The sequence below is a fragment of the Coffea eugenioides genome, chromosome 1, assembly GCF_003713205.1.
Source record: "Coffea eugenioides isolate CCC68of chromosome 1, Ceug_1.0, whole genome shotgun sequence".
Taxonomy (NCBI): Eukaryota; Viridiplantae; Streptophyta; class Magnoliopsida; order Gentianales; family Rubiaceae; genus Coffea; species Coffea eugenioides.
Window position 1 is genome coordinate 12,903,198 of NC_040035.1, and position 23,621 is coordinate 12,926,818.

Genomic DNA, 23,621 nt, shown 5'->3' on the forward strand with positions numbered 1-23,621 from the left:
TTTCACTCAGCCATTTACTCACGCTTTTCTTTCTCCGCCTAAACGAGTAAATGAGTAATAGAAGGTAAACCAAGACTCAGTAGTTTCTTTGGTCAATTTGTTGTTCTCTGGCCATTTATCTCCCTAATGGATGATCAATCTGAGGTATTTGCCAGTTGATAGTTATTGGCAACAATAACTTGTACTCAAAATCCATCAAAATTTCGGGATGTATTTTAGAGTAATTTGAAAAATTGGCACTGCCCTATCCATTGCTCCACCAATCTTTTCCTTTTGTTTTACTGGGATAAATCAACACCCCTCCCCCCCCCCACAACCAAAAGAAAACACCACATAAAATCTCAAAAAAAAGTCATCAGTCAATTACATTCTCAGTCAACCTATGATAATGCTACTTATTCCTCATCAAAGGAATCTTGCGTTTAATGCTATTTATCATTATCTATGTATTTTTTTTCTCCAAAACGGTAACAAATCTTTCATTATCTATGTCAAGATAAGTATTTCTGAATGATGTAATGCATTACCAATAACTCGTTTGCCACCTCAATTGGGTCACAGTCCGATGGAACTTCAAAGGAATCTATGAGGTTTCAACTTCGGCGTGTGGAACTGCTAATGAAGCTTCCATGGAAAACAAATCAAAAGAATGATACTTGTCTATCCATGTGCAGTTGAAATGAAAAGAAATCAAAAGGGAAAAAGAAAAGGGGGAAGAAAGAATGTGACACATTCTAGACGGATTCAATTAAGGTATAATATCAAAAACCTCCCTAAGGATTTTGACAATTGCAGAGAGTTCCCCTCAAATTTTAAAAATTACATCTACCTCTCCTACTTTTATTGTTTATGTAAAAATGTAAGTTCAACTAGGGGTGGACATGGGTTAGGTATCCATTCCATGTTCCATTTGATTGATCCAACCTGCATCTTACTGGTCAACTATTTTCTAACCCTTACCCGCCCGCATATAAGCGGGTACCCAATTATCGGGTACTCAGTGAGATAGGATCGAATCAACGATACCTGTCCCACCCTACTTATCATTTAATTTTTTTAAAAAAATGATTTATACTAATTTAATTTTATATTTTACATATTCATCTAAGATTTAATAAATATTTTTCTCAAAAAATGTTTCTCACCAAGGAACAAACATTCAAATAGAATACAAGAAAAAGGAAAAAAATTAAAAGAATTCAAAATCAATAAAAATTTGAAATAAGTAGCACCTTTTTTTAATTATATATTCCGCATTAATTAAACTCTTTTATAAAAAACATAAAATCATAACCTCTATAAATGAATCTTGTAAACAAACTAGCCTCCCATATTTGTAATGTAATTTGTTCAATAAAATTGCTTATTTAGTTCTAAAAATATTATTTTATCATATGTGTATAAAAATAAAAAATAAAAAATATATATGCAGGGTGGGTCGAGCACCTGCAAGTTTTAATTATGTGACCCTAACCTGCCCTGCATCTAAGTGGGTATCCGGACCCTTTTTTGACCTGATCAAATAATATGGATCACAGTATCCTAATTTTCAGATCGGATCAGATTTGATATAGCAGGTTTTCAAGTTAACGTTATTTTTGCCCACCCCTAAGGCCAAAAAGCTAGATTTTCTCTCAAAAATCCAGAATTTACCCTTTGTACAAAACCAAAAAAGAAAAATAAGTATACTCAATAGTTTTCTTTTACACTTTGCACAAATTGACCATCCAAATCTCTAACAACATCCTAGCAAAAACTCTAATTCGAAATTCAAGTAGTCGCCCAAAAAATCCCAAATTGCATATACAGTATCAATGTTTGTCACAAAAAAAAAATGCAAATTTCCCACATTTGTTCCTTCTTCCTGTTTCAATTATCAAATTCATTATTTATTTCTCTATCATTGTGAATCTCTTCATTTTCTTTTAGTTTGACACATAATTTGCTCCCTAAGTTGAATGGTTGATTTTGCAATTCAATTTGCTAATATCTATAAAACTGAAAATAAAAAAATGAGGGTGTAATAGTATAATAACTAGGAAAGAGAGGAGTGAAAATAGACGAAATAGAGAAATAGGATTTGAATTGTCTACTAAGTAGAGGTTATTATAGGTACTTTACTGTGTCAATGGAGGTAAGTTTAATTATTTAAATTTGAGGAGAATCGAGTGCAATTATTAAAACCTCAAGGGAGGTTTACAAAATTATCCCTTCAATTAATTCAACAAAATTATATATAATGGCAAATGCTAGTGGGGCCAGAATTTTGTATGATCCGTCTATCAATCAATTTTTCGAGTTTTCTCTTTTTTTTTTCCGGAAACGATAGATAGATTTATTAATAGTAAAAAGCATAACACTATATGAGCAAGGGTTTAACTTGAACTATACAAAAGTGTACTAAGACACTGAGGATCTAGAAATTCCTCATCAAAATGTATGTGTGTTGCAAGTTCACTCAGTCTTACACTTAGTCTATTAATTTCAACCGACACCCAATCTAATTCCTTTAACAAATTTTAATTTGGTTTTATGCTTGGCGAATTTTACAAATACCATCTTCATTTTCTTCTTGTCTTGAAACAACCTTAGCAATTAGTACAACTTTATAGTGGGAGCCATTTTCATCCCCCTCCATATATATTTTTAAAGATTGCAAATGAACTACAACAATAGTTAAAACAAGGGATAATTTCACAAATCTCCTCTGAAGTATCTGACAATTGTAGAGAGCTTCCCTCAGGTTTTAGAAATTACACCTAGTTCCCTTGTTTTTACTATTTAGGTAACAAGATAAATCCATCAGGCTAGATTTTTCCTCAAATATTCTAAATTACCCTTGTCCTATAAAAAAACAAAAGAAAACTAGTTTTCTCAACACTTTCTTACAAATTTGCAACAACACCACCACCAAGCAAACACACTTCAAACTATAATGCTAGATCTAATTATGTCCAAACATGCAACAAACCTTCTAAGCAAACAGTTTGAACAATTCAAGAATTTTAGCAACTCCAAAAATCCCAACATCTGTCTTGTATTATAATCCCAGTCTAAATGTTTTTGAAAAATTAATTCTCCCTTAACAACCAACAACCAAACTCATACTCTAAACTTCAATTCAATACCTAGCATTATCACAAAACAAATAATAATCTAACCTACCACCAACAGTAAAGCAATACTCCGATCTCCACAGAAATATATATTAACATCGTAAAACAAATTAAAGCCATCCATAATAAAACCAGAATCAACAATATTAATCAAGTAAAGAAAATCAAATGCATTTATTAATATCCTACACAAGTTTTTAGGATAATAATCAACCTAACAATTTTCCCACTAATCCCTCTTCTTCCATGCTTCTTAGTTATCAATTGCATTATTTATTTCTTTATCATAACTACAAGCATATTCATTTCTCTTTAGTTGATAATGAAATCTACTCTTACAAGTAAAATAGTGCCATATTCTTCAAGTAAACAGAGATGGTTATGGTATAGTAGATCATTATTAAGATAAATAGAGATGTGGATATAGAGAAAAAGTAAGAGTAAAGGAAAGGCAAAGAGACAATAAGAGAAAGGAAGAAAGAATCGTTGCTTACAAAAGTGAGAGAAAAGGAGAAAGAAGGAATGGTTGTTGGTGGAAAATAAAAGAGATAGAGTTTCTTTTTCTTTTTTTTTGTTTTATTTAACCCTTGTATCATATTGTGAATTATCTATTAAGCGAAGGACATTATAGTCATATTATCACACCAAGAGAGGTTAATGTAATTTCTTAAACCTGACAGGAGCTGAGTGCAATTATCAAAAACTTCAGGGGAGATTTGTGAAATTATCCCTTAAAATAAATAAGACAAATGAACACAAACCTGACCAAGTGACTATACTATAAACTACATAGAAAATGTAGGCTATAGTTGAACTCAAACTTGACTATAGCAAAATGTTATGGAAGAGCTCATAATTAGACCCTAAACACATGGAAATTCACATGAAATAACCAAACAAAAGAAATTCCTTGAAATTTCCACATACTACCCTGTATACTCTATAATTTGTCTGCCCTAGTGATATCAATCCTGGTCAATAATTCCAAATTAAAAATTCTTCCAAGTACTTGAATTATGTTTGTAGTGTTTTATAACGTAGCTAGCTTTACCAAAATCCTGCAAGAAGTTAAGTCTAGCTCTTATCACAATTATTCCAAAATGTACACTGGTTCTTGAACTCAAAATTGACTGCAGAAAATGTTATAAAATGCCTCATTTAGATCCTAAAATCAAAGATATTCACACTAAATAAACCAAAAAATAGAAAATCCTTGAAATTTCCCCATACTAGACTATGAATTCGATAATTTGTTTACTTAAGTTGACCCTCACCCAAGTTGCTCAATAATTACCAATTAACAATTATTCCTAGTACTAGGAACAAAATATTGAAAATTGTAACTCCTTCAAAATGAGTCCTCCAATCCAACTACCATCATTACACTTCTGTGTTTTATCGACTTTTCTTATATACCCCTCGCTTTACATATTCCCTCTTCTCCAAACAACCCACAATACCAACAGCCACTCCTCCCCATTCCTGCCTTCATATTCCAACTTAGTGGCTAAATCATTTTCTACTAGATATCTTTTTATGTATACACATACAAACATTTGAATCTTTAGATAAACAGCCATCAATTCTCATGCAATGATCTTTTAGCACTATATTCCACTTTTTTCACAAAACAACAATTGATCAACTCCTTTTAATCAAAACCCTGTTTGAATCTTGCAAAACTCCAAGATCCTCAACCCAAAAAAAGTGAAAAAAATGCGCATGGACCGTTCTAACTCATCAGATTTCCGGTCTTCTTCGGGCAGTATGAAATCTTCAGGCCCTTTAGTCCTATCGATACAGTGCATAAAGGGGAGTTCAAGAGCTGATGAATGGACGGGAAACCTGTTGCAGACCGGGGACATCGTTGAAGAGCTAAGGATCGGAAACTTGACAATTCGAGCACCATTCAAGAATGGAAAATCTGGAGTGCAGAAAATTCTGCACAATTCATTCAAGTCTAAAGAGACATCTATCAAGGTTACCGTCCGAAGAGCCGCCGATGAGTGTGCTGAGCTGCTGGCTTGTATTGTCCCTAATGAATCTGCCGGCAAAAGACAGTATATGTTGAGAGCCATTGATGATCCAAATTATGCTGTAGGGTTCTCAGATCGGACGGTGAGTGAATGCTTACAGCTACAAGGTAAGTTGTTGAGATGACCTTTCTTGGAATAATTGACTACACTATTTTGCTAGTAGTTTACACAAGTTGTTATTTTATGTACAGAGTGTGCACACGTTTGTGGACTTTGTCTAATGATGTTCATCATTTAGGAGTTGAAAACTATTACAATTGTAGATATAATAATCTCAATCATTATACTTAATCTACTCCTTAAATCAAGTGTACGAGAAGATTAAGTTAATTTACTTCTTCTTTTGATTAAACTTCGATGACAGACACATCAAAGATATGCATTTTTTCAATTAGGTGTTGTAAAAGCAATATTTTGTCTAAGATGAAAAAGCTAAAATCCATATTCTTCTTTTCTTCTTCTTTTTTTTTTTCTTCTTTTGAAAGAGGTGCTCAATATGAATCCGCAAGCCCTTTTCCTTAAAAGTCTATATTGAAGTGATACTAATTGAATTAAGTTGAACTTATTTGGATATGTTATATACATTTCCATGGCCAGGCCAGGTCGAATTTCTATAATGAAGGAAACTAAAAGAAGTCAACCTTTTCATCAATAAAATGTGACTCTCGCGCATTCACATTTGACACATGATTACTTTGTCTGCTTCCTTTACTTTTAATTGTATAATAGTTGTTGATTTTTTCTCCGTGAGGATAACTCTTTTGCAGAGTGCATTCCAGATATATGTATCTCATTTTATTCAATTTTGATAGGCATTCACTTTCTTGATGGTGCTGATCTTTTTGTTAAATAGTTGTGGTTGACTTGGAATAATTGTAAGTCTTCCTAGTTTCCAGTTTAAAATGGGAGAAGTGCCTCGCCTTGACTTCATGATTGCATTGATTCTTGTTGAGTTGTCAATAATTACAGACTAGACTGCCATATTATAATTTCTTCTGATTAAATTGAATCCCTTTTTTTAACAGTTCCTTGTCTTCTTCTTCTTCTCTCTTTTTTTAATAATAGTAACTTTTTTTTTATTTTTAAACTGTGAACGAGAAGTTTCAATTGATAATTAAATAAGCAAATAAGTATTTTCATCTTTTAGCACAAAAAATCATGACATGTTTCAATTTCCATGGATGACTAGCTATTCCTGTGTCGGTTGATCTCAAATCTTAGCAAATGTGAATCTTGAAATCTCATGATTTTTATGTCCAAAAGAAGAACAATGCTCTGGCGCTTTTAATTTTTGGGTGAATCGTTTAGATATTGACAGTATATACATTGTCACGTTTGGATAAATGACAATTATACAAAATTTGAATTTGAAATCTAATTATTGTACATGCATCATGAATCCAACCATGATAGTGTATATACTATCACTGCATACAAATTTTACTCTTAATTTTTGAAAAGGAAAATTGTTCAAAACATCCCTTATATGTTGTCGAATAAATTTTTTCATCCTTAAATTTTAAAATATTAATTTTATGTCTCTTACAAATTTAAGTTAGCAAAATTTGGTTCCCACCTAATTTTTCAACCACTTTTAGTTTGAACGCACTAGATAACCGACATATAGTCATTTTTTATATACAAAAAAGTCAGATTCCACTATTTGAGTGACAAAAATGAATATATATTGGTCCAAATCCTAGCTTTTCATGGAAAAATGAATATGGTTTAGATCAGATTTTTTTTCTTAGGGCAAAATGAATATGAATTGAGTAATTTTTTTAATTACAAATGGGATTTATGGGGAAGAGTTGGGTTACGTGGTAAGGTGAAAGGAATTGTAAGTAGAAGGTTTTAGATTCAAAATCTCTTTATTTACGTAATAAAAGTTGGGAGGGGGGAGGGTGGGTTCTAACTTTTTGTCCCTAAAAAAAGATCATCTGTGAGTCATGTGATGGATTAAGGTAAAAAGTTGTCAAAATTTTGGATTGGAACCAAATTTTGTCGACTTAATTTTGTAAGGGATGTAAGTTACTATTTTAAAAGTAAAATTAAAAAAAATTCATTTGGCATAATGTGAGGGATGTTTTGAAAGCCTTTCCCTTTTTTAAAATAATAGAAGTGAATGGAAAATCTTACCAAACAATCATTTATAACAAAACCTACTATAACTAAATTGAATAATTACCTGGAAAACTTGTCATATGCCTTGACAAACTTCAGGAGGAGCCATAGGTCCTTCCCAAAATAAACATTTCATGGGAATGACATTTGACTTGAATCTTTACCGAGTATATAGACATGGAAGCCAAAATTTACAAAGATTTCAGCAACTTTGTCAGTGCCACCCGAACCTCATTTACAATTAAGTATACACTTGGTAAAAATTGTCAAGTGTTCGAATGTGGTTTTATCTCCCTTAGTTTCCTTGGCAACAAATCTGCAATCCTCAGTGACTTCAAGAGAAAAGATGAGGAATTTTGGGTTATTGAACTTCCCGAAAAGAGCCAGAAGTTGATACATTTGCCATCCCATGTTCTTCCGTAGATCTTATTTTTGTATTTCTTTAATATGCTTAACTGATTATTGCTCTGCAGCTTCGAGGATTGACTTGATGGTGAATGAACTGGCCAATACACCACTTCAAGATGGGTATGTTTCATATCCATGGGAGAGGAGAATGCATGAGATGCTGTCTGTTCCGAACTCGAGCAGCTTTTACTCGATGCTTCTCTTGCCAAAAGCCTCGGACACTGTGTCTTTCCGCTGCAATGATCTGGAGGATACTCTTGCCAGAGCAAATGCATGGCTCAATTCATCTCAGGCATCAGGCGTACCAATTGTTTTCATGAATGTCCAGACAGAGTCCTTGCTCACCAAGGTAAATGGTAAATTAGCGATAATGCCCCAGGAGATATAAGATGTTTCAACAACTCATATAGCTCGAAAAAATCATGCAATTATGGTTGCAGGACAAGCCATGTATTCAGAGCATATGAACCAGGAAACGCAAAATTCTTTAGCCAAATTGGATGTCCATTCTGTTTGAACATTCATGATTCTCATTTTTTGTCACTTTCCACCTGACTATCTTGTTAACTTGTTCAACATGCTATTCAGTTGGGTTAGTTATTCTTTTTGACCTCTGACGATTTTAGTTTGTATCAATTCATTGTTCTCAGATATCTGGAGAAACAGCATCTTCCACTGTCAGTGCTGGATCACTGTCAGATTTATCAAATCTTGCTAGTACAAGCCTATATGGTTTTGAAGACTACCATGGGGTGGATATAGGTGTAGTCCGTGCAGTGCGGTTATGGTTTTCACCACTTGGAGGAGAGGTTCCAATTGAGGTCAAAATAAAAGAAAATGACACAAAGCTAGGCTTTGCCATCAGCAGAACAGAGGAGGTTGGTAACTGCTTCGGGCTTTTACATTTCGCATAATAGTGTATAATGGGGGACAGCTACCTTTCTTTTTGTATGACAATGAAGGTTGATCAAGTTTGAATGAACTATGATTAAGTGATTCAGTTAAGTAGCTTAAGAAATTAAATGCTTCTTGTCCTTTTCTTTCTCAATTACATTGAGCAAGCAACAACTTGGATGTTATCTTTTTCTGATTTCAGTGGATAAAATTTCATCTGCACTGTAAAAAAGCAAAATACTAATACCTTGCATATATAGTTCTTTCAGGAGTCATTTTTCACATGACATGGAGTAATGCCCCTGAGGCCTAGAATTAGCCATTTTTTTCATCTTGTATTCCAGCTGCAACGAGCTAACTTTTGGTAATAAATTACTGAAAATTGACAGGGATTCATCTACATTTCATCGGTTATTGAAGGAGATGATGAAGCACCTTCATCACGATCAGGTCTAAGCAGTCTCTACAAGGAAGCTACCAGAGAATGTAAACTCTTGGTGGTGTCAAGAATATCTAATATGAAGGTCCTTCCATGGATGGTTTCTCCATCAGGAGCCATCCGCTGTTTTGACACGGTTTCTCTTAGCCAAAAGCTCTCATTGCATCGCCATGCCAGGGTGCCTATCATCCTTCATGTCTTCATATGGAATAGGTCCGTAGGTATCCCAAGTGCCAGTAGCATCAGGTCTAGAGCCATCTCTCCAACTGTGCTCCCAGTGCCACCTGAAATTCTTCTCGGGCAACATCCAAATGAAAACCAGGTCCTTCCTTTGCAGCCTGAAACTTCAGTTGAAAGCAGGATAGTCAGTAGTGATGGTTCAGAAAGTAGGCTTGAAAGAGATACTGCAGGAGAATCCTCTTTCAGGTTTCATGATTTTACACTCTCAAATAATTGGGTATGATAATTTTCTTAGCAGTCTTTTTCTGTAACCCTATTCTGTCGATTCTGTTTAATGTACATAGGACAGGCACCTTTCTGTGTGCAATTGTGCGAGCCCCAAAATAAATTTGCGTTGTATGTAACACCTGTTAACCTAGATATGACTTGAAAGAGCAATTGACCCTCATCAATAGCTAATAGTTGCATAAATAGTTATCGTGAAAGTTGCCTTTGCCTTCAGATATGGTGCGTGTTAGGAATGGTTGGGACTTATCATGAAATACTTTGTGTACCAGAGCTTTTAGAGAAGAAATGCTTAGCAAATAATTTATTTTTTTTTGGAGCATCCTTGCATAAATGCTTTTTCTATGTTGGGCAATGTATGGTTTTAATTTTTTATATTGACATGGTTCAATTTAGTTTGGATATTACGACAAGGTACTCAAAATTTATTATGATTTTATTAAATCAGAAAAGTTTTTCAAAAGCATACAATTTTGCATTGTATTAAGAGTGCTTTTGAGAAAAAAAAAAGTTTCCTCATAAATTCACGGAATAATGTTCTATATAAAATGGTAAACAAAATTTTCTTAGAAAAACCTTTAAAAGTACTTTTACTATTTAGAAATGCTTTTGTGATGAAAACACTGCAATTCAAAGCCCATTTGGGACACATCCTTCCTTCAACAATTTTGGATTTAATGGGCCAATTGATCTGGTACAACTGGACCACAACTAGGGTGTTCGGTGTGGGCTTTCTATAATACTCATAAACTTTTGAATTGTCTACATATGTCATCGAGCACTTAGGAAAAATCTTGGTTGCTTGGGCCACTCCTATTAGGGATGAGACAATTAGGATGGGTGTCCATAGGATGGGGTAGGAGATTATTTTCTTCTCTCGTTAAAAAAGGGGGTAAGGAATGGAAGGGATATATATATATATATATCTATGTTAGTTACACTAATAATTATATTTTTTTACTGAATTACAAATTACATTTTTTATTAATTATACATTTATTCTAATAGCCCCTTTGGGCACCCGCGATAGAAGTAGGGCGGGGCGGGTGGTGGGGGATGGGACTGGGGAAATGTTTGGGCAACGGGGCGAGCCACGGGTGAAGAATCCCCCACCCCGTTGCCATTCCTATCCACTATAGCAGCTAAAGGTTGGAGAAGGATAGCACTAAGGACAGCACTAAACGAGGCAAACCCTGAAGGTTGGAGAAGGATACAAATCCAGGCAGTCTGCATGGTGATAGTGGATAAAATCAATATAGGAGTCTACCTGGACAGCATGTTAAAGTAGTGTGCTCGAGGACATCCAAACTCTCAGGAAATGGTTCCAGGAAGTTTTGTTTGTGCATATCAAGAGAATAGGGAAAAATGTGAGTCATTTGATAGCAAAATTTGCCATAAAACTTTGTAATGAGACCAGGTGGGAAGGTAACTTCCCCCCATGGCTACTGCATACAGCCAAAGATGATCTAAGGGCAGTTGCCCAGCCTTTTGTAATTTGCTACTCCATTATGAGTCTTTTATACTCCCTCCGTCCCATTGAAAGTGTCATACTTACCTTTTTGGACCGTCCCAAAATATTTGTTACTTGCTAAATATAGTAAAGACTTTTCATTCAATTTCACTCTTTTACCCTTTTGGTCCCCACAATAATCAAGTGAAGTGTGCCCTTTGAGCCCACTTGTTCAGTATTCACGTGCTTCAAAAGTTCATATGAATATATGCGTGGAGTGAAAAATCATAAGGAACTTGGTTGAAACTTTAGCGTGCAAAGCACGCACAAGACACATGCAAACAAAACAAAAGTTTTGGTCCTACCTCCAGTAGTTCTTTAGGCTTTTAATTTGAATTAGCATCAATACCGGATTCCCAGTGCATTTACATGAAGAGCTTGGGCGAGGGACAAAATGGTATGCAACTCACCTGTGCTGGAACTATTCATAAAAAACACAGTTTTCTAAGTGCGACGAAATTTTTGGGATGGAGGGAGTAATATAATATTGTGGTTTGAACCAAAAAAAATAAGTATCACATAGAAATAAAATATATGAAAGTGTATTTAATATATGGATATGCAAAATCGCTGGTGAAGTGAGTGACATAAATATGTGGGCAGTGTCGTAAATGCGATCATGGTCATACTTGGAGAAATATCTAAGTATTTCAATGACATAAATTCATGATTGAAGTTCATGACGAGGTAAATGCTATAGTCGGATACTAAGCACTTGGTCTAGAGAATGGACTCCGTCCGGAAGGTCGACCAAGTCTCGCGCACACCTGCGTGAAATACGGCAACTTGTTACGCCTGATCGAACATGAAATCGAACCATCTCATGGCTGTTTGGAGCTTATATTGTTATTATAGTTATACATAAATATCATGTATTAATCATTGAATCAATAATAATCAAGGACATATGCTGCTCATTCATAAATTATAGCCTTGAAACACACAAACAGGCATAAATAATCCATCTACATATCAAAACTAGAGTTTCATAAGATCCAAGTTTTTATAGAACATTTGGAAATACAGGAAGGGGCGAAGACCACTTACTTTTGTCAGCTTGAATGAGAGATGCTCCAAAAATTAGAATAACAATAAATCTAAAATAAGTAATATGTGATCTATTAATAGACTTCAACTAATAGTTATAGAGGAATTATATAGTCCCTTTAACGTCTTGTACTGTTAAAGTCATAGTTAGATATAAAATAAGAGTTATCAATCCTAAGGCTGCATTTGGATTGTAAGAGTTATCAACTCCTAGGCTGCATTTGGATTGAGAAATTTGACAAAAAAATTTGAAATTCTCTCAAATTTTTCTAGTTATTTACATTATTTAAGATGTATATGAATTTATAAATTACCTACATTGACAATATTTTTTAATATATAGTTGGCGTATTACAAGCTCAAATGCCTATAAAGTAATTTAAACAACTAGAGCGATTTAAATGGATTTCAAATCTTTTATCAAATTACTCAATCCGAATGAAGCCTTATATTATTTTAAGAGTTTAAATTATTAAATAATGTGACTCAATATAAGTGGATTAAAATCATAAATATCATACTCAAAAGAGAGTGTAGCATTTTCCATACTTATAAAGCACAAAAACCTACCCAAATAAACCTACAAAACATGCATGGACCTTACATGGAGAGCGCATAGCAAGTTTTCATTTCAAGAAAAATTTTTAATTAGGAAAGTTTCCAAATAATTTATCCAGAAATGCAATTCTATGTTTACACAAAGCCCCAAATCATGTTTAGGCAAGACTTTGAGTTTGGATTGCCCATAAAACAAGGCCCAACTATGAGGAAAATTTGATTTGCAAAATCTGAGACTTTAATTTCCAAGCATTTGGTTGTGAATGTAATGTTTAGGCTTACTCATTTAATAGTGGATCCAACTATCAAGATTCGATCTTCATAAGTTACTTATAAGTTGTGGTCACGAACTTGGACCTTTAAAACAAACCAATTAAATAGTGGGTCCAAAGCACACTAAATCAAATGATTATTTCATAACTGGGCTTTTAAGATTGAGTAGCCCAGTTCATAAGCAACCCAAATAAACCAAGCCTGACTGACCTTACCCAATCCAGAGCATAAAACAAGCTGTTTAATGGAAAAACCCAATTTTCTTGAATTGAATCAGTTTTTCCTCGATTCAAACCCAAATGCACAAATTCGAACTCATAAATATACCCAAAGTTATCATCATCCTCTAACAATGAGAACTAGTAGCAGCTTGTGACAGTGAGGACATTGGCAAAAACCAAGCGTGACTACGGCAGTCGGGGGCGCCAATTATTGCTTGTGCTACACCTTGATCATATGCTGACGGCTATTGGGCGCTTGCCGCGTTATAGGGGTGCTAGCTAGGCATTTGTTACCAGCCAGTCAAGTCATGGGACAAGGGCACGGGCATGGGAACCGGTACTCTCTCTCTCTCTCTCTCCTCATATAATCTTCTTCCCTTCTTTTTTTTTTGGGATAATTTCAGAAACCTTTCTTGAAGTTTCATGCAATTTCACTGAGCTCTCCTGAAATTTGAAATATTACACTTACTTCCTTTAATTTGATAGTTTTAGTACAAAATCTTAAAATAATATTTAACTTGGTCAAATTTTTAAGTGAATATTCAAAAATGCCCTTGTGTAATGAGTTTTAATTTACTTCCCATATACAATTATAAGATTATCTAGTATAATTATAAGGAAAAAGTGACAAATTTTTCATGTCCATAACTACTATTTGATAAACAACTATAATAATAATAATAATTTTATCATTACAATAGGATACTTTTGATGGTATTTTATTATGGATTTAGATTTATAAGATCGAAAAAATGTTGAAATAATTCTTTACAGTTTATGAATTTTTTGAGTGTGGGATTATCATAATTTAGTAGTGGTTTTGGACTATTGTTTTTTGATTTATTGTTAATTTTAATACAAAAAAAACAAAGATCAACAAAAATATTGGATTGCATATAAAATTAATTGATAAAAAAATCACTAGTTCGACATTTGGTTATAATAGAAACTAGAGGTAATAGTGGTAATTTTACAGTTTTATTGACAAAAAAATTTAAAAAAATGAATAAGAAGGAAAACGAATGAAAAAATAATTTTAAAAGTCATTTTAAATATAAGCATACCAAACAAGGGAATTTCATTAAAATATTTAAAGGTAGTATTGTCATTTTAAATGATGAGAGAGGTATATGTAATTTTTAAAATCTCAAGGAAGCTAAATAAAATTGTTAAAAACTTCAAGGGAGGTTTTTAAAATATCCCTTTTTTTTGTTCAAAATAATAAGTTATCATAAATTTCTTTTGCGTTCCTCGATATTTATCATAAATGACCAGCTAATTAATTCAGTTTGTAACAAAATTAGATTGGTTTGGACACGAATTCCATGACAGTTATAAAAATCTAAAATTTGTAATCTTAGCCTTAGAAAACTATGAATATTGGGAATAAAATTGAGGTATTTGACCCAAGATAAATTGAAACAAAAAAAAAATGAAACTTAGTTAATCAAGCTTACTTCATTAAAGTCAGTAAATGAAAAATTTGTGTGCTTTTGTCATATTCCTTCACTTACATTGTTCTCCTCTCCCTCAACTATTGTTCTCTTTTTAAATTTGTTTCATATGACAAAGAAGAAAATATGCAATTTTAGGAACCTCTCATGAGGTTTCTGATTATTTCACTGGTTTTCCTCCAAATTTGAAAATTACATTAGCCTCTCTTGAGGTTTATTATCTTATAACATCTAGGTCCAACTAATAATTAAAAAGTGATATTAACAAAGAGAAGTTAGGGAGGGTTGAGGGAGAGTTGAGGGAGAAAAGACAAGAAGAGAACAATAGTTGCATATTTTCTTCTTTCTCATATGACACAATTTAAAAAGAAACGAAGAGTATTACATCCTTTTCTTTGTCAAATAATAAACAAATTGAGAACTAACATCCCCATATCCCTCAAAACTCTTGTGACGCCCCTGCTTCTCCCAAGGGCGAACCCTCGGGTATCGGCGGGACGCCTGCCTAACTCGCGCCAGGATTCAAAATTTCAAAACAATAAAACTAGATAAACCCACAAGTGTACTATTCACAATATATCTAACGCCAAAAGAGTTCTATTTACATCTTCAAAAGTATCGAGTCAAACCACTCTAATACATTATAATAACAACCAGCAGAAGGTAGACCCTAAGGAGGGTCCTTATACAAACCACCAAAACAAAAATAAACATCCTAACTGTCCGACTATTACAATCAAATCTAACTATACTAGTGAAGGTGCCAAGAAGTTCCCCGCGTCGTCCCCTGCTAAGGAAAATAAAAGAAACGGGGTAAGTTAGAAGTTTAGTAAGTAAACAGGAGTAAAAGCGTAAAATTCCACATTGAAAGAAACAGCAATTCCACAAAATGTCAAGTCAAGCACAAAAGTAACAAATACAAAGGAAGGATATAGGTTGGCTCCAAAGCCAAGTCATTTGCCATGCGTGATCACCTGTCGACTATAAATAAGGTCCGTAGAACTTCACTTGTACACCCACCGAACACCTTATCACCCTCACTGGCCAGTCACCTCACAAACTTGCTCGGACAAACGAAATCACAAACTTGAGCTTGAGTCACAAGCTCGGGTCACAAACTTGGTTCACAATCGGAACCTACGAACTTGGTGACCTCAGACTAGGTTGGACTAGCTCCGACCAAGCTCCGGCCGGCTCGAATAGTCCATCCAGGTCTTGAGATCGAGCCCACAACTTAAACATATTTCACGAACTCACGAAAGTCACCCCGAGCTCCAAGTTCAAGGGGTTCAGCACCAAAATAATTCATATATACACATCTCATGGAGAAACATAGGTACAAACTAGGGTTTAGGTCGAGTGTGATAAAGTACACCCTCGCCTAAGTCCCCCTTTTCACATCAAAACACATAAGCAGTTTATACACATAAACGGCCTGAATACTTACTCAAAAGACAAAAGTAGTACAAGAGCAAAATCACTTCGCACGTGTTCGCTAGTAGTGGGCCCCACCGGTTCCGCCTAACTCGTCACTGTCTGAAATAGAAGATTGTATCACATATTATCACAAACGGCCACTAACATGCCCAAAACAAGCAAAACGGAAAAATCGGCACATGCAAGTGCGGAAACGGCAAAATGGGCGCACGCGCGAGCGGAACGGCAAACGGAAATGGCCAAATCTGCCATCTCAAACCGTTTTGATCAAAGATTAGGCTAGGAATGTCGAATCAAGGTGAACGAAACACCGTTTCGAAGCTATGAGGAAGGGAAACAATTCTCATGAAGACACCTTAATCTAGATCTAAATGGAAGCAGGTCGAAATTATGGAAAACAGTACCAGAAATTTACGTGTTTCGGGTGACGAACAGGGTTTGTTTGCTAGACCATAACTCACAGCTCACAAATCCAAATCAAGAAATTCCAAAGGCGTTGGAAAGCTAGGACATAAGACTATAACTTTCATGTTTGGACCAAAAGCTGAATCAATACAGAGCATGGAGGAAAATGGGTCCAAACATTTCTGTCAGAACTGTCCAAATTCGAAGGCAGTTCTGACAACCGATTTTGTTTTGGTCATAACTGGAGCTACGGGACTCGGATTTGGATGAACTTTATACCGCTTTGAAGCTAATAGAAAGGGTTACAATGTTGAAGAAGGCCACTCAGTCCAGTTGGTAGTACAACTAGGTCAAAATGTCAATGTACCAAACCAGAACCGTAAAAACAGGTTACCAAACCGCATTCTGGTTAACGAACAGTAATTCAGGCTACCTAAGTCCAAATCAAGTGATTCCAAAGCCATCCGAAAGCTAAGACACCAGGCTACAATTCATCAGAAGACATCAACAACCAAATCAGAAGCATTCCCAACCAAATTAACCAATTACAGAAGCAATTTTCAAGTTCGAATAGAAACAGGACAGCAGGGGTATTTTGGTCTTTTCACCGGCTACGTTACTCCGATTGAGCTGAAATTTTGCAGGCATCTCTAAAATATCATTCCCTACAACTTTCATGTTTTAACCCAAGGCTAATTCGACCTTTAACTATGATAAACAGTGTCAGACAAAAAGGGGGTAATCGAAACTCTAATTCCGAAATTTTCCGTTCAATGCGGAAATTTTCCGCAAATAGCCGCTATCTTAACACTAAGGTTTCATTCTAAACCATTTCCAACCATCATACATGGCCATATAATGTTAATCATATGAAAACAGAAAAATCCCACATAAATAGAAAAATTCACCAATCTTAACTAAAATCAAGAAATAATCCACCAAATCACACTTATAACCACCACAAGTCTTTAATTAAACATCATTAGATAGAAAAGAAGGTTCCATAGTCACTCACCTTATCAACACAAGAAAAGGAGCAACTTTGCACTTTAATCTCCCAAACCACTTCACTAATCACCTCACAATCACTAAGAGAGAGGTTTTTATGGAGAGTTTTCAAGTTTAATCGGTTAGTTTGTTGAATTGGGCAAGATTGGAGCAAGGAATTTGGAGAGATTTTTCTTCTTTTGCTTGGAGAGAGAGTCGGCCACCAAGCTTGGGAAATGAAGTGATTTTAATCCAATTTTTGTTTTGGTTTATTTAGTCAAATGGTAAAAGGATGAATAGTGGTCAAGAATCAAGACTTAATCTCTACGTGACACTTGTCACTATAATTAATACATGGTTATCCTTTTGTCTCTCTCCACTCTCATCCATATAACCTCTAATTATCTCTTAGCACCTGGTAAAATAAACCCGGTATCCCAAATTTAACCTAACTGGCCGAATTTTACCGAATTTTCCGCACTAATGGGTCCCACGTCCAATATATGTTCGAAATTTCTCAAACACTAACTGATACTATAAAATTCATCTAAAAACTATATTTACGCGATAAAATTATCTGGGGAATTTTCTAATAAAGAAAATGTCAAAAAGGCAGGCGATCAATAAAATAAACCCTAGAAATTTAGAAAATTTGTGGGTTCTCGCACTCATTCATTCGGGGCGTCACAACTCTACTATTAGTTCCTTATACGCAGAATCATATTAGTCAAATAATAATGTTATTGATGTGACGGCCCCACCTTCCCTTGGGCATACCCTAGGGTTTAGCGGACCGCCTGCCCAACTCTCGCCAGGACTCACTCACTCACTTCAAATAAAATAAGATGCAATCTCAATAATAAACGAAATAATAGTTCCCAAGTTTGGAACATACGAATACATTCATTTCTATCTCAACCATCCATACAGTCCCAAATACATCAAAAGATTTAATTTCTCAGTACAGTCAACCCTAATCGAGCGACTAGTGCGAGTACAATTACAAAAGTCAAAACAACTAGACTACGTTAGTCTGTACAGGTCTCACGCCTCGCTCGGACCCCTATAAGGAAAATAAATGGCGTGGAATGAGGTAAAAACCCAGTGAGGTTCCAAATAGCAAATTGACTATTATTTATAAGTACAAGTTTCCAATGTAACAAAGTAACGAGCATGAAGAGTTCATAAAAGTAAGCAATAACACTTCAAGTAGCAATCTCAAAATGAGCGAGTGTAAAGTTTTAAAAGAAACAATAACACTACACGCAACAATCATCTCCAGGTATAAGGATACGGATGGCTCTCAGGAGCCAAATTCCCATTGCATCACCAGAGCTTGATCAAGTAATAGTTGACATTCTGTCAACCTTCAAGTAAGTAAGCAATCCAGTAGAGCACCACTTACACTACTCTCCGTCCACCATTCACACCCCCTACTGGGCCCAAAATTCTCAATAAACATTGGTGGTAGTACTCGAATATACCGATTAGTCGAGGAGATAGCACTTCACTCGACATCACTAACTACCTAGGATTCGTTAGTTAATCGACCAGGCCCTTGCCGACTCAACTCGACTAACTAGCCACAGGGTTTATGGAATTCCAGGCCAAATACAATTCATGTGCATGTATAGCAAGTTAATTGCAATCGATGAACAAGAACAAATCATGTTAGGGCAAGTGCAATAAAGTACACCCTTGCCCTATCAAATCACTTATATATATCATGTAATCACATTGGTCAAAGATAAATCACAAATATCAAGTTCAATCAGATATTTGGAAGCACTCACCAAAAGTAGTGCCTCTAGTGATCGTGTCTGGGTTGTACTCCGGGTTTGGAGTTCAAATCTGCGATAAAACTTTGTTTAAGAATTTTGAAAATTGACTAAGGTTCGAAACTTAAACGTTTCATTCAGTAAGAATCAAGAAATGGAAATTCACTTGGAGAATATTTGTGAAACACTCGCTCGCTTTTCAAACTATATAACTTTGTAACATTTATACTTGGAAATGCCATTTGAGTCGAAAGTACAAGGAAAACGTATTCCTAGTAGTCATGATTGTATTTCTCAAGGGTACAAGTTCGGCTAAAACCTCACTGATATACCTCGATAAAAGAAGACGCAAATATCCTAGATGGTTCAAAAGGTAATCGCTCTTAACCCTTACTCAAGTTGCAAGTATGTCTAGCTAGCCCTTGAGCGTAAATTTGGGCAGCACGCCCTTTATATTTTCCTATTTTCCAGCCATTTATGACTTCATTCTTTTCCTCAATCAACCCCATAGTTACACACAAAATAATCTCATTTCAATAGCCGTTCAATAGGTTCAAAGTCATACAAGTACAAAATGAAGCTAAGGACATGTGCGGAAATGAAATTTAGCACAAGATAGATTTGACGTTGTTTTGCGTAACGGACACAACCAAAACTACGCTTATCAGATTGAGGTGTAATTTATACCGTTTCGAAGCTAAGGCAGAGAGATACAACTTTGATGAAGACCACCTAGTCCAGTTCGTAGTGTATCTAGGTCAAAATTTGAAATTACTGAACCAGAATCGCACAAACAGGTCAGTTAACCGCGCTATGTTTAAATGACAATAACTCAGGCTACCGAAGTCCAATCGAGATGATTCTAGGGGCGTTGGAAAGCTAAGACATAGAACTACAACTTTTGTGTTCTGGCTAAATGCTAATTCAGTACGCATCAGGGTGAACAGGCGCGGTCAAATTGGTGAAATGTCAAAACTGTCCCTAAAGTTTTACCTATTGCAGTCAGGGGTATTTTTATCTTTTCACATGCTACAGTGCTTGGATTGAGCTGAAATTTTACAGGCACCTATAAAACATCATTCTCTACAACTTTCATGTTTTATACTAAGGCTAATTCTGTGATTCCCCTAATTTTAGGACAATATTTTTCCCTCATTCTTTTAAAATTTCGATTTATTTCTTTTGTCTTGTTTTAAAACATTATTTTTTTTTTGTTGGACACTTGAAATTCTAATAAAAAACCCTAGTTTACTTGTGACTAACCGATTTTCTTAAATTTCTCATTTCTAATCGAAACCCTAATTGTAATCAATGAAATTGTAAAATCCAGCACACTTTTTCTTAAAATTCTTTTATTTGGAAATTCTTACTTTCTAATAGCCATACTACCCAATCACCCCACAATAAGTGTAAATGAACACAGAATTAAGGATTTTCCCTTTGATTTTTAAGTTAGCGCGAATTAGGATTTTTACGCTTATCCATAGTGTGATTATCCGGTACAGAATGGGGATCAAATTTGGTGATTAAGAGTGAGTTTAGATGATATTAAGTGTGTGAATAGAGATGATAATAATAAGTTAGTGAATTATAAGTTAAAATCCTAGTATACGCGATTTAAGAAAAAACGGGTTGAACCGACGGGTATCGTTTGTTACCGAGTGAGTGCACCACTTGAACACTAGTTTATTACCTTAATCTCTTTGCTATTAAGTGATTAATATCAGCCCCAAAATATCCCTTATGGCAGCCGAAATTATTGACTCAAAAAGGAGAGAAAAGAAAAAAAATTGAGATGCAAATTGGTTGTGACAAGTGGCGGTCATCCATGGCTTGATTGACCAACTAATTTTCACCATCTTTATCACTAAAAACTACTCAAAATGCTCTTCATTTTGCACCATACCATCCGAGAGAGAGAGAGAGAAAAGCAAGAGAAAGGAACTTCAATTTCATTTTGAATCAAGCCTTGTTTGAGTGAAAACAAGAAACTAAACCGATTAGCTTACAACATGAGAGTTTGGGAAGCTTAGGGAGCTAAAGTTTGCAAAGGGAAGTGAAGGATAACTCTTGAAAGCTCTTGTCTTGAGGTATAATGGCTGACTAACCTTTCCTTTTCCCTTAATCATGTTTGAGTTGTGTAGTAGCTTGTAATTTTGCTTGTGATGCCTTATTCAAGTGGTTTTGATGATTGGGGTAATGAATTTTGAGTTAGGGTTTTGATTGATTCACTTATAATTCTTGTTGGTTGAATGGTACTTGGTGTATATAAGTTGGTATATGAGGTGGTAGTGATGGTTTTAAACTAGAAATGGGACTTATACCTTGATTGTAGCAAATTTTCAGAATTAAAGTAAAGGTATACCCTGTTCTGTCCGGTTCTAATTCACCATGTTAGAGGCCTAATTAGGCTTAGCCTAAAACATGAAAGTTGTATAGAATGATGTTTTATAATTTCCTGCAAAGTTTTAGCTCAATCCGAGTACTGTAACTTGTGAAAAGATAAAACTACCCCTGACTGCCATAGGTAGAGCCCTGTGGACAGCGTTGACCTTTCACCAATCTGACCGCATTTGTTCACTCTGATCCGTACTGAATTAGCCTTTGGCCAAAACACAGAAGTTGTAGTTCTATGTCTTAACTTTCCAACGCCCCTAAAAATGCCTTAATCGGACTTTGGTAACCTGAGTTATTGTCGTTTACGTATAGTGCGGTTAACTAGTCCGAGTGTGAGATTCTGGTTCTGTAATTTGAAATTTTGACCTAGCTACACTATGAAACGGACAGAGTGGTCTTCATCAAAGTTTTAGCCCTTTACCTTAGCTTCGAAACGGTAGAAATTACACCCCAATCCGATAAGCGTAGCCTCGGTTGTGTCAGTTACGCAAAACAATGTCAAATCTGTCTTTTGTTTCTTGACCCAAACTTCATTTTCGGACATTTTTCTAGTTTGATTTTGTACTTGTATGACTTTGAGCCTATGGAATGGCTATTGAAATGAGATGATTTTGTGTGTGACTTTGGGATTGATTAAGGAAAAGAATGAAGCCATAAATGGTTGGAAAATAGGTAAATACAAAGGGCGTGCTGTCCAAATTTACGCTCAAGACCTAGGTAGATATAACTTGCGACTTGAGTAAGGTTTAAGAGCGAATACCACTTGAATCATCTAGGATCCTTGCGTCCTCTTTTATCGAGATATATAAGTTAGAATTTGGCCGAACTTGTACCCTTAGAAAAATAAAATTTACGATTAATAGAAATACGTTTTCTCCATTTCTTCGACTCAAATGGTATTTCACAGTATAATTGATTCAAAGTTTCAAAGTTTTACTAGTGAGCATGACCTTTTCAGAATTTATTTAAGCGAATTGCATTTACTTGATTTTATTGAAGCGAAATTCCTATGTTTCGAACTCTAAAGAGTTTGACATTCGCAAATGATATTTTATCGCAGATTTGGACTTCAACCAAGGAGTTGGATCTGAACGTGACTTTTGTGAGGCACTAGACCTTTGGTGAGTGCTTCCAAATACCTGATTGAATTGGACACTTGTTTTCCATACTTGACCAATATGAGTTAATGATATGAAATTTATTTGATCGGGCAAGAATGTACTTTATCGCACTTGCCCAAATATGATATATACTTGTTTATTGTTACAATTGACTTGATATACTTGTACTTGAATTGTAAGTGCGGAGTGGCAGTATGTACCACACTCAATCCGAGTGGGAGGTGCCTCTCATTCCCATCTCCGTACTTTTATTTTGATTCAATCGATTGGAGATGTTATCTCATCAAATTCTTGGGAACCCAAACCCCACTGGCTAGTTAATCGAGTCGAGCCGGCAAGGGTTTGGTCGATTAGATAACGAACCATGGGTATCTAGTGTTGTCGAGTAGAGTGTTATCTCCTCGACTAATTGGTATACTCGAGTATTACCACCAGTGTTTATTGAGGATTTTGGGCCCAATAGGGGGTGTGAATGGTGGACGGAGAGTAGTGTAAGTGGTGCTCTACTGGATTGCTTACTTACTTGAAGGTTGACAGAGTGTCAACTATTACTTGATCAAGTTCTGGTGATGCAATGGGAATTTGGCTCCTGAGAGCCATTCGTATCCTTATACTTTGGAATGATTATTGTTTATTGGATTATTATTTCTTCTGAAAAACTTTTATACTCGCTCACTTTGAGATTTGCTACTTGAAGTATTATTGTTCACCTTTCTGAACTTTTGATGCTCATTAATTTGGTACGTTGATATTCGTACTTTTAAAAATGGTCAATTTGCTATTTAGAATCTCACTTGAGTTTTTAGCTTATTCCACGTCATTTGTTTTCCTTACAGGGGGTACGAGCGAGACGTGAGACCGGTACAGACTAGCGTAGTCTAGTTTTTGAATTTTGTAATTGTACTCGCATAAGTCGCTCGACTAGGGTTGATTGTATTCGAAATGTAAATA

At 35.2% G+C, this 23,621-nt stretch overlaps 1 protein-coding gene across 1 annotated transcript; it reads left to right on the top strand.

The window, feature by feature from the left end:
* The first annotated feature begins 4,555 nt into the window (after positions 1–4,555).
* Positions 4,556–9,795, top strand: LOC113751948. Its single transcript, XM_027296095.1, has 4 exons — positions 4,556–5,259; positions 7,750–8,033; positions 8,335–8,562; positions 8,968–9,795. Exons 1-4 carry the CDS (start codon positions 4,833–4,835, stop codon positions 9,478–9,480), a joined length of 1,452 nt encoding a protein of 483 aa, XP_027151896.1. The 5' UTR covers positions 4,556–4,832; the 3' UTR covers positions 9,481–9,795.
* Positions 9,796–23,621: the final 13,826 nt, after the last annotated feature.